Source organism: Lactuca sativa, chromosome 3 (assembly GCF_002870075.4).
Source record: "Lactuca sativa cultivar Salinas chromosome 3, Lsat_Salinas_v11, whole genome shotgun sequence".
Taxonomy (NCBI): Eukaryota; Viridiplantae; Streptophyta; class Magnoliopsida; order Asterales; family Asteraceae; genus Lactuca; species Lactuca sativa.
The window spans coordinates 165,167,387-165,178,666 of record NC_056625.2 but is presented as its reverse complement, the minus strand read 5'-3'; the positions used below and the strand labels follow the sequence as shown (position 1 = coordinate 165,178,666).

Below are 11,280 nucleotides of genomic sequence, written 5' to 3'. Positions count from 1 at the left end.
CCGACCGGTTCAAACCGGTTTTTAAAACATTGCATACCAATCTGGTTTATTCAATCGAAAATATAAGTAGTAATCAAAATGGTTTAATTAATCGATAATATAAGTGGTAATCAAAAGATTATTATTTGTTACGTATGGTGGATTGAAATATTTCTATCTAGTTAGATCATACAGCATCAATGACCAATGGGTATATGTTTATTCAATCAAGCATCAAGAAAAACGTTATATGATTCAGATTTACTAAATAAGACCTTCAATCCATTAAGCTTATCAAATCACATTATACACAACTTACCGATCTTTATGGTTTTAACCTGCAAGAACTTCAAAAACATATAACAAGACTTGCAATGAATCAAGTCAAAATATCGATGAAGCTAAATTCTACATTAAAACTCAATTAGGGCCTAAAAAACATAACCTAAGTAGCCTACTAACAACAATAGCAATCACACCAATAAACAATGAAAACAACAGCCTAACAACAATGGCAACAACACCAAGAAACAATGGCAGAAACAATCAAATGTTACACACGAAAATCACAACTAAAATGCCTCCTTCTAACGTTTTACAGTCTGCTTATTGTTTGCCGAGTCAACTCGGTACTCCATTTTTGCAGGCAATGGAGCAGAAAATACAAAACTATCTTCTTCTTCTTCTTCTTCTTCTTCTTCTTCTTCTTCTTCTTCATCACCTTCTTGATCAGGCTGATTCTTGTTGGTTGTATTATGGATTCTGGTTCCCAAATTCTTTCTTGGATCCATCTCATTTTCACTCATTTCTGAAGAATCTTCTTCTTCGATTTCAGGTTCTTTTGAAGAAACTCCAATTTCTTCGACTTCTTCATCATCGCCATTACTGCTATCACTCTCGCCACTTGAAACAGGGCTATGTTTTCTGTTAATTACTCTATAAACATTGCCTTTTTCATCAAAGCTTACATTTTTCTTCACTTTAGGTTGATTTTTCACCAAACACCCAATTCTACTTTGGGAAACGCCATGTTTTCTAGGGTTTTCGACCTCAAAGATTTCTACTTTTTCTTCTTCCGCCTTGGGAACTGAAGAAACCCTGTTGGGTTTTTTTATTTGTGTTCTCAGATTTTCAGAAGATTTTCTTTCGTCACGATCATCACCTAAAGCTCTAGAACCAGAAGCCCTGATTTTGTGCTCCCGCTGTAAGATCACAGATTGCTTACCATTTTTACTGAATCGGATATTCTTGACTGAAATTACACGGCTTTCTGTGGAGATTTCATCAATGAACTCCATGAATCGAATCAGTTCTCGGCTAATTGATCGTTTACCATCTCTAATCATCGGATCACTACCCTGCAGATTGAAAACCCTAATCAGATTACTAAAGTGCCAATCGAATCACTCCCAATGCATATTAGTTGCGTATTACCTGAATAGCATCGAGCTTGATGAGCAAGTTCATGGATTCGCGAGAAAGGAGGTGAAAATCAAAGTGGGTTTTATTGGAAACCGATGCTTTAAGGTTATTGAGAGCTGATTTGATACAGGCGAGATCCTTTAAATGGCGTAGGGTTACGGATCTCCGTACAAGAAATGCTCTGAAGTGGATTTGTATAGTACGGGCAGCAGCGTTACGGAGAGAGGATGATCCCGGAGACTGTTTGCGGCGGCGAAGGGAGGATTCGAGGGCGGCGATGCGTTGGATAAGGGAGGAAACAGTTGAATCAACTGATCGTGGATTTTCTTGAACATTTTCTTGTTGAACGTACTTTTGAAAAAGCTGATGTTTTTTATGGATGTCAGCGGGAGGAGGCGGAGGATAGTAGTCGTGGTGCTGGGTATGGATGTTGTGGTGGTTCTGCGGCGGCGCGTGGAGATTAGTTTGAGGAGGGGGATGGTGGCGGAGGTGGGAGGAAAAGCAATGGGCCACGGGGTCTGGTGGAGGAGGCGGTGGAGAAGGATAATGAGTGGTGGTGTAACACATGGTGCAGTAGCAGGTGGTGGTCGGTGGGGTGGGATTGGGTGGCTGGCAGTGGCATTGGTGGTGGTGGTGGTGGTGGTTGGAGGCCATTGGGAGGATGGGGAATCTATATTTGGGAAAAAGAGGTATAAGACAGAAGGAGCATTGGGTTTTATGCAGTTGCATAGAAAGGGTTTTTGTCACTTTCTTGCTTGCTTTTAAGATGAGTTTGATGAGTATGCCGTTGTAGACTTGTAGTCATCATACTTTTCTATACTTTTATTTATCCAGTTGACATATCCGGTGAACGTGCTAAAACTATTAACTTAAAAAGATTAGTTTGAAAATAATGTGAGATATCATTTTCACAAATTAAAGATGTAAGAGTATATGAAGTGGGTGCAGCAAGAGAGTGTGGTTGACATGCTGGCAATAGGGAATACCGACTCCAGGGTAAGGGAGTATGTTTTTCCTTTTCTCATATAAAATCTACCGCACGTTCTTTTTCTCTTTTCTCTTCTCTTCTCTTCTCTCTTCAATTCTTTCTTTCACTCTCTTCTCATCTATTTCTACCAAGATTCTCACACCTAATGTATGGTAAATAATCACATTTTATATGATATAATTGACATGACATCTATATGATGCCTACGAAGCAAGGAGAAAGTGTGGTTCTTGTGACACCACACCCTCCATCCTAACATATTATTCTGATCCACTTGATCCTATAATGTCATTGTCTCGAAAACACATCACACACATGTAACCGATGAACAACCGTGAAAACAACAATTTTCAGAAACATAGTGGGTACATTTGACATTTAGATCTAGATGAATGAGGGGGGGGGGGGGGGGGGGGGTAAGTGGTGTGGCACATGCATGTGGACAAGTTTGTGAGTGTCAAGTGTAGGGACATTTCACACGTATACAACGAAACATTAGGAGGTTCTTCGTTTTAATGAGTTCAACAGCTACCGATGCAAAAAAGTTTTACCAGTATTGAAGGTCGGTGTTAGGCTTGTCGATTTTCAATAGATTTTATGATCATAATCGGACAAAAACTGCAACCCTTCCAAGCTTAATGATATTGAGTTATGACTTGAGTTACTTGTCTCCTATTTTTCTGTTCAATCGTTATAGTTTCATCTAGTATAAAAATAATATTTAGGTGTTGTTTTTATAAAAAACTAACACTCTCTTGTTCTTATCCTCAATCACCGTCTATGTTTTTCAGCTACACGTTTGGTAGTATAAAACTTTGTTTATTTTCTACATTGTTCAGTCATCTACTTTGCAATATCAGTGTCGTCATCGTTGTAGACCGCAAACCCATGGTTATCAATCGAGACTCACAATGAAAAGCGACAAATAACCTTTAAAGACATAGATTTTCTTTTGTGTGAGTCATCATCACATGGCTTATTCATTCTAAGTCGGATTTGCATGTATTATTGATAGATATTCTAGTTCCATTCATTTTTTATATATGAAAGGTGCATTCTTAGTCCAACTTTTTTCTCATCATATCAGATACATGGTTCTATTTTGTTATGTGCACAAGGAACGTGCGTTGTGCATTTTTGACCGAAACCAAACCAAAAACTGTAAATATATGTTTTTAGGGGATAAGAACAGCATGATTTGGCTTTTGAATAGTTGAATGTTATTAGTTTTTTCTTGCGGTTTGGTGTCAATCACTATATGTTCGGATTTATAGTTTGTATGGTTTGTTTTTTTGTTGTTGGGCCGGTTTATAACCAAAAAAGCCGAAAAATGTAACAAATAACAAAATGTTTCATTATTCAGTTTGGGCCGCTATTAATTTTTTTTTTTCTAAATATGGGCCGGTGATGCTATTCTTCGGGCTTATATCATGGCTGCTTATTTTGGTACATAACTCAATATATTTTATAAATAGGAAATATATAGTATTATTTAAAAATATAATGTACAGTTTTATAGTTGCGTTTTTCCTAAATGGGGAGGTGTTTTTTTTTTTTTTTTTTTTTTTTTTTTGGGTGCAGTATATTATGTAAAACCACAATGCACCATGATGGCTCGGTTTTTACAAAATAAAAAACCACACCGAATTTTGTTTCAGTTTGGGTTTTTATTGTTTCGGCTTTCTAGCTTAGTTTTTAGCCTTGGTCATTTCCGATAGGAATAATAACATAAAAACCATTGTAATTTTGACCCAAATCTGATTTAAGTACCATATTTTTTTGTTTTACAAAAAAAAAAAATAAATAATAATCATGTTTGCTAAAAGAAGTCAATGTTACCATCGTGACCATTTATAATCGGTTCAACAGGTTACAATGAGAAAATATACATTTATTTTCACTAATCTCATCAACTTTAACATATTTTGTGATTTGACCGTTATAACGATTTTTTTGAATTTTTGATTTTTTTTATCGTTGAAAGACAATATTTTAAAAAAATTTGTTAAAATTATAAAAAGTTATAAAAGGCAGTATTATGTTGGATTTGTTATTTTATTTCATGTTTTATATATTTTTTCTATGAAATATCTTCCTACTTTTTGTTTCTACAAATCTTCCTATCAAATTAAATGATGACATGTGTCACATTTAATGATCATTTAATGATATTTTGATATACTAAAATTACACATGTCATTATTTAATTGGGTAGGAAGATTTGTAGGAACAAAATTAGGAGGATATTTAATTTCTCTTTTTCTATTTTAAGGATAGTTTATTTGTTCAACAAATAACATTTATGTCGTGTTTTTCCAATATAGTCGAATAACAATTAGTCGCATTTGTAAATATAATTACATTCTAAAACAAATAGATTATCGAGAATTTAAAACTATAATAGCTTACATATTATAAATATCATGTACACAAAATAGATTATGATTAGTTTGTGATAGTTGATAAATATGCATCTTGAATTTTAATATTTTAGTGATAATCCATTTTATTGATATGAAATTAAAAGCATATCAGAATCATCCGACCGTTCGTTAAGATACATCGATTCTTCTCTCTTCCAATTCATTCGCTCTCTGATCATTACAAGAGAAATTAATCAATCATCACCGAATCATCTGCTGATTTACTTACAGATAAACACAACTTCATCTGGATTTATAAACCCTAGTTCTGCGATTTTCTTGGATGAAATCAATCCAATGCATTGGTGTTGCAGCAAGAGATTGAATCATAATCATTGTAGTATAAACAGCAACGAATCTCATCAATCTGGTTTTGGTTCTGATTATGATGAAACCCATTCGGGGGAAGTTATTATTTGCCCTCGACAATATCAATCGAAGAGAGACTTCGTCGTCGTCGGTGGTTTTAGGGCTTTTTTGATAGAGAAAAAAAAATAATAATTAGGGGATCATTATGCAGCTACACTTCTCACCTAGTATGAGAAGTATAACGATATCGAGCAGCAATGGATTTATTAAATTGATGAAGATCAAGGTCGCAGCTCGTCATATTTCATACCGTACTCTGTTTCATACCATCCTCATTCTCGCGTTCTTGTTGCCATTCGTTTTCATCCTCACTGCCATTGTTACCCTTGAAGGTGTCAACAAGTGCTCCTCAATTGGTACAACACTTGCTCTACTCTTTTTTCGTATCAGTCTTATGTTATGCATATACGTCTGTTCAATGTGAAACTCAGATCGCTTTGTAGATCTTGCTGTGTTTTCATTCTTCTTTTTTTGTTTTGTTGCTTCCTGATTGCACCAATGGTGACTTGATTAGTAGAAGCTAACCTAGTAATTTTTGTTGTATTTTTGTTGTTTCTAGATCTTGATATTCAGTCAACAATGAAAATGTTATGTATGAGCAACTTATAAATTTATGAACCATTGAACCTACTTTCATTGTTAGGTAAAGAACGCAGATCATTATCTCTTCTCTCACGTTTATCTACTTGCTTCCCTTGACCCATGAAATTTACCAAAAAGAAAAAAACTTTTTCCGAATGTTCTATAAAACCTGAAACAACTTAGTATTTGTAATCACTGTATGAAATTTTCTCTTTCTCTTTCACAACAACTTAGATTTGTTTATATCTTATTAATCAATTATATAATGCTTCAGATTGTTTAGGAAGGCGTTTGGGACCAAAGCTTCTTAGGAGGGGTGATGATTCAGGGGTAAAAAACTAAAAACTAAAAACTCAACCACTTAATCTCTTCAGTCTTCATCATTTAGTTTTATGAGACTCATTTCATTTTCATATATAATAAACTGATCATTCTAATGATGTTCAAATTTCAAAACAGAAGCTTGTTAGTGAACTTTACAATCTTCTTAATCAAGTGAACTCTGTAGAAGTCCAAGATGATGTAAAACTCCCTGATAACTTCACACATCTTGTCACAGAAATGAAAAGCAACAAATATGATGCAAAAGAATTTGCTGTTATATTGAAACAAATGGTATGTAAGATAAAACTTGTAAGTTATAACAATGAAGAAACATTATCATTAACTTAATTTCTGTTTTTTATTTCAGATGGAAAGATCCGAAAAGGAGATTAAAGAATCAAAATTTTCAGAAGTAATGAACAAACACATTGCAGCAAGTTCAATCCCAAAATCTCTCCACTGTCTTTCCCTCCGTTTAACCGATGAATATTCCTCCAACGCCCATGCAAGGCGGCAGTTACCCTCACCGGACCTCCTCCCGCTCCTCTCCTCCACCTCCCACCACCACTTTATTCTCTCAACCGACAACATCCTGGCGGCATCAGTGGTGGTCAACTCTGCCATCCAGTCATCTTCTTCACCTGAAAAAATCGTCTTTCATGTCATCACTGATAAGAAAACATATGCAGGAATGCATTCATGGTTTGCTTTGAATTCTCCATCTCCTGCCATTGTTGAAGTCAAGGGTGTTCATCAGTTTGACTTTTTGACCAGAGACAATGTTCCTGTTATTGAAGCTGTGGAGAGTGATGATGGGGTTAGGGGTTATTATCATAATGGGAATCATGTTTCAAGGGAGGAGTTTAGGGGTAATTTGGGGATTTCACCGAGGGTATTTGCGTCCAAGTTGCAGGCGAGAAGTCCGAAGTATATTTCGGTGTTGAATCATCTTCGCATTTATTTGCCAGAGGTAATCAGAATAATTTATGTTGGTTAAAATATAAATTTATTTTTTTTCTTGAAAAAGACCTTGTGGTTTCTTTTTTTTAAGAAAAAACCCTCAAGTTTTTTAAATTTTATCGCAAAAAGCCTCCGCCTTTTAATTGTTTCTGAAAAAACCATCAACTTTTTATTTTATTTTTGGGTTAATCTCATAAAAGACCTTGTATTTTGTATTTTGTATTTTTTTTCCGGATTAAACCTGAATTTTGTTTCTTTTTTTAAAAGGACCTTGCATTTTTCTTTCATTTTTTTTTTCGATCCGGCTCTTTTAGTCGTTTTTTTCCTGAAAATACTTGTAAAATGTGAGGGTTTTTTTTAGGAAAAACTAAAATAGGTGAGGATTTATTTGGAAACATTTTGAAGGTTGAGGGTTTTTTTTTCGGAAAAAAGACTAAGTCGAAGGTTTTTTTCGGAAAAAATGAAAAAAAAATATAAGGTCTTTTTCATGAAAACAGTAAAGATGAGGTTTAATCCGAAAAAAACACAAAGTATAAGGTCTTTTATGAGATTAACCCTTCCGAAAAAAACCATTAACTTTTTTTTTTCCGAAAAAATCCTCAAATTCGACAAGTTTTTGCGAGAAAAAAACAGCTAAAATGGCCAAATCGGGAAAAATGAAAAAAATACAAGGTCAATTTCATGAAAAATAAAAATAAAGTTAAGGTTTAACCCAAAAAAAAAACACAATATATATATATATATATATATATATATATATATATATATATATATATAAGGTCTTTCATGATATTAACCCAACTTTTTAAAATACTTTTTTCCCTTAATAAAAAGTTTTTTGAAATATCAATATTTTAAGTTGTAATACAGTAATTGAAAGAAATGATGAACAAGTGTTGTGTCTTATATTCCTTTCAAGTTTCAACAATCCTATAATATAACAATAACAACACAGTTTGCTTGATTTATTTAATGATGTAACAATAATTAATATGAAGAAAACAAAAGTAGGATTCTATTTCTTACATATATATATATATATATATATATATATATATATATATATATATATATATATATATATATATATATATTTTGTTATACTTAATTCTCCTCAGCTGTTCCCAACCCTTGAAAAAGTGGTGTTTTTAGACGATGACATTGTGATACAACGTGACTTATCTCCACTTTGGGATGTTGACCTTGGTGGAAAAGTCAACGGAGCAGTTGAAACATGTAAAGGTGAAGACACATGGGTCATGTCTAAACGCTTTAAAAACTACTTCAACTTTTCTCACCCATTAATCTCAAAACACTTAGACCCTCAAGAATGCGCATGGGCTTATGGGATGAATATTTTTGACTTAAAAACATGGAGAACCACTAATATTAAACAAACCTACCACACTTGGTTAAAACAGGTAAATTATTTTCATATATTCATATTCATATAACTCAATATTAATTACAATGTTTTATATTTAATTTTAGAATTTGAAGTCGAATTTGACATTATGGAGACTTGGGACACTTCCTCCAGCTTTAATTGCGTTTAGAGGTCATGTTCATGGGATTGACCAATCATGGCATATGTTGGGGTTAGGCTACCAAAACAAAACTAACATTGAAAATGTAAAAAAAGCGGCTGTGATCCACTACAATGGTCAATCTAAACCATGGTTAGAAATAGGATTCGGACATCTTCGCCCTTTTTGGTCTAAATACGTTAACTACTCCAATGATTTTGTCAAGAGTTGTCATATCTTGGAGTAGGAGTATTTTTGTCGATATTTTAGAAGAGAAGAGAACCAAATTTGAGTATATAGAGATTTTTTTTTTTTTGGGTATGTAACAAATCGATTTGAGTACATTTGTATGATTTTTGAGATTAACGTTTACAATGTGTAGTAAATTCTTTTTGATCAATTGAAAACGTATCTTGATTTCTTTCCCACTTGCATACAATCTTTGAAAACGTATTTTGAGTCCATGGTTTTTACCCGATCTAAATGACACTCCTTAATATGAAAAACACTCGACCAAGGAATTGATTATGAAAACCACAAGTTTGCACTAACATGATTATGGAGCTTCTCATTTACCTTTTTGTCATTCTTTATCCCAAAAAAAAAAAGAAAAAAAAAACAATTTACCCACGTGTGATGGTTCTGGATGGTTTTAGCATTGATTGTTAAAAGGTTCAAATTTTTTTTTTTTTTTTTTTTAACATTGGAATGATTATATATTAACACGTTAGCAAATAGCTAAAAAAAGGATTACAAAGAACAATCAACATTTGCTTTCCTATTCCTATTGACATACCACAAATAATAACAATCAACAATCAAATCAATTAAAGTAACAGTGTTTAAAGTCATTGAAAACCATGAATGATCTCCAACAATACCCTTTTAAGTAGTTCTTTGCTTGGTTGATGATATATTTTGCAATATTTTTGAAATTGTTTTTCAAGGAAAAAATAAATGCAGTTATGAGTTTGGAATATGGTAAGTTGGGTATGACAAGAAACCCATTATTCAAGTGGTATGATATGTTTGTATTAAATTTGTTATAGGTTCTTGGTTCTTTCTTTATGGTTGGGTGCTATTTTTGTTGGAGAATATTGAATTGAATTATTGTGCCCTTTTTTGCCAATAAAAAAAGTGATAATTAGTCAAATATTTGAAAAGATAATAATAATAAGACACCTTAAATACTTAAGGGACCATATTTTGGTATTTCGTAATTTGCAATGATCACCGTTACCAAATGATTAAGAATATAGAGTATATACAGAATATGATCGATGTGTTAACTAGAAACATCACTATGGTTATGTTTGTAAAATTAAACCTAGCTAAAATATTGATATTTAAATATGTGGAGCGTAATAAACTAATAATTAATTCATAATCATTGCAATTTCTACATGTTGGGACAATGACAATCAGTTTTATTATTGTTTTGTAATCTTTTTCAATTTTAATACATTAAATTAAATTATTTCCTTATGTGGTGGTATAAATATTTGGAAAAAATTATTTCACATGCAAAAGGTTGGATAGTCTCACTGTCATTCAATCATGCTGCATTTTATTTAATTGGATTTTAGTATTAGTTATATTAAAAGAAAATGATAATCATTTCAAAGGTAATTGTTACTGAAATACATGTGTCATATTACATATTTTTGTATTTCAAATTTACGTATGATTTAATTCATTACTCTAAAAATATATATACTAAACAAATGCTCATTTCATTAAAAACATTTCAAACTATAATAAGAAATTATGACCATTGAATAAAAATTTAGAATACTAAAAAAATTTATTCACCACAACCGTAAATCAACAATTTCAGTTAGTAGTTGCTAAGAAAAACTAATAGAGATAAAAACTTAATTACAATAAATCTTGCACTGTTTAGAAAAAATGAAAAACTTATTATTCTTAGGATAAAAAAATGAGAAATTGATTTATTAGGATAATTAATTTATTGTTCTAAGTACATTAAGGTATTTCCTTTAAAATTACGAACTCGTTATGTTTAATGATTACCCGGTTAGAACTTTAAAGATGCACTAGCTTACTTTAGATGATTGATTTATGCTACTATGTGCTAGTTGGTTGTTTGTGTTTTCTTGAGTTTTTGTATTGATATTAGTATATTAAGGGTTGGCCGATTTAAAATTTTAAAACAATGGTATTATATGAACAAGTTTAACAATTTGGATGGTCGAACATGAATTTTTTTTCCTAGATGTGAACAAAAACAATAGTTCATTACCCTTATGGGTAATTATTTTTGCCACATATATGCCATATAAGTTGTAGCTTGCTACATCTGGTCATAATGGTCATATGTGAATACTTCCAATAAGTTCGTTGTGATATTCCTGAATTTAGGTCATAGACTGTGAACAGTTAATTCACAGTAAATCTCTTTGTAATTTAACTCATTGAGTTTTAGTTCATATAATGTAAAAATGAGTTCATTTCAAATATTATAAGATATCATATGATATCTTACTTCCAAATGTGTAAACCGACAAACAAATTAAACCGCTCAAACTGTAACCCTAGTTAATGTGTCTGAAAAACTGAAAATTTGTATTACGCGGTTGTGAGCAAAGAAAACAATAATATCATAATACATGTTCCACTGTTTCCGAAAATATAAATAACGTCCAAAAGGGAGTTTGTATGCAAAATATACGACAGTTATAAGAAA

General features: G+C 32.3%; 2 protein-coding genes across 2 annotated transcripts; one reads left to right on the top strand and one right to left on the bottom strand.

Annotated features, from left to right (window-relative positions):
* Window positions 1–369: 369 nt before the first annotated feature.
* LOC111880202 (BAG family molecular chaperone regulator 8, chloroplastic) lies at window positions 370–2,193 on the bottom strand. The gene is made up of 2 exons (XM_023876612.3): window positions 1,414–2,193; window positions 370–1,337 (listed from the first exon to the last, which is right to left on the bottom strand). The coding sequence occupies exons 1-2, from the start codon at window positions 2,128–2,130 to the stop codon at window positions 567–569; spliced, it is 1,488 nt and encodes a 495-aa protein (XP_023732380.1). The 5' UTR covers window positions 2,131–2,193; the 3' UTR covers window positions 370–566.
* A 2,691-nt stretch (window positions 2,194–4,884) lies between these two features.
* LOC111880198 (probable galacturonosyltransferase 14) lies at window positions 4,885–8,994 on the top strand. Its single transcript, XM_023876604.3, has 6 exons — window positions 4,885–5,537; window positions 6,038–6,093; window positions 6,223–6,378; window positions 6,455–7,057; window positions 8,166–8,468; window positions 8,539–8,994. Exons 1-6 carry the CDS (start codon window positions 5,327–5,329, stop codon window positions 8,818–8,820), a joined length of 1,611 nt encoding a protein of 536 aa, XP_023732372.1. The 5' UTR covers window positions 4,885–5,326; the 3' UTR covers window positions 8,821–8,994.
* The last annotated feature ends 2,286 nt before the right edge of the window (window positions 8,995–11,280 follow it).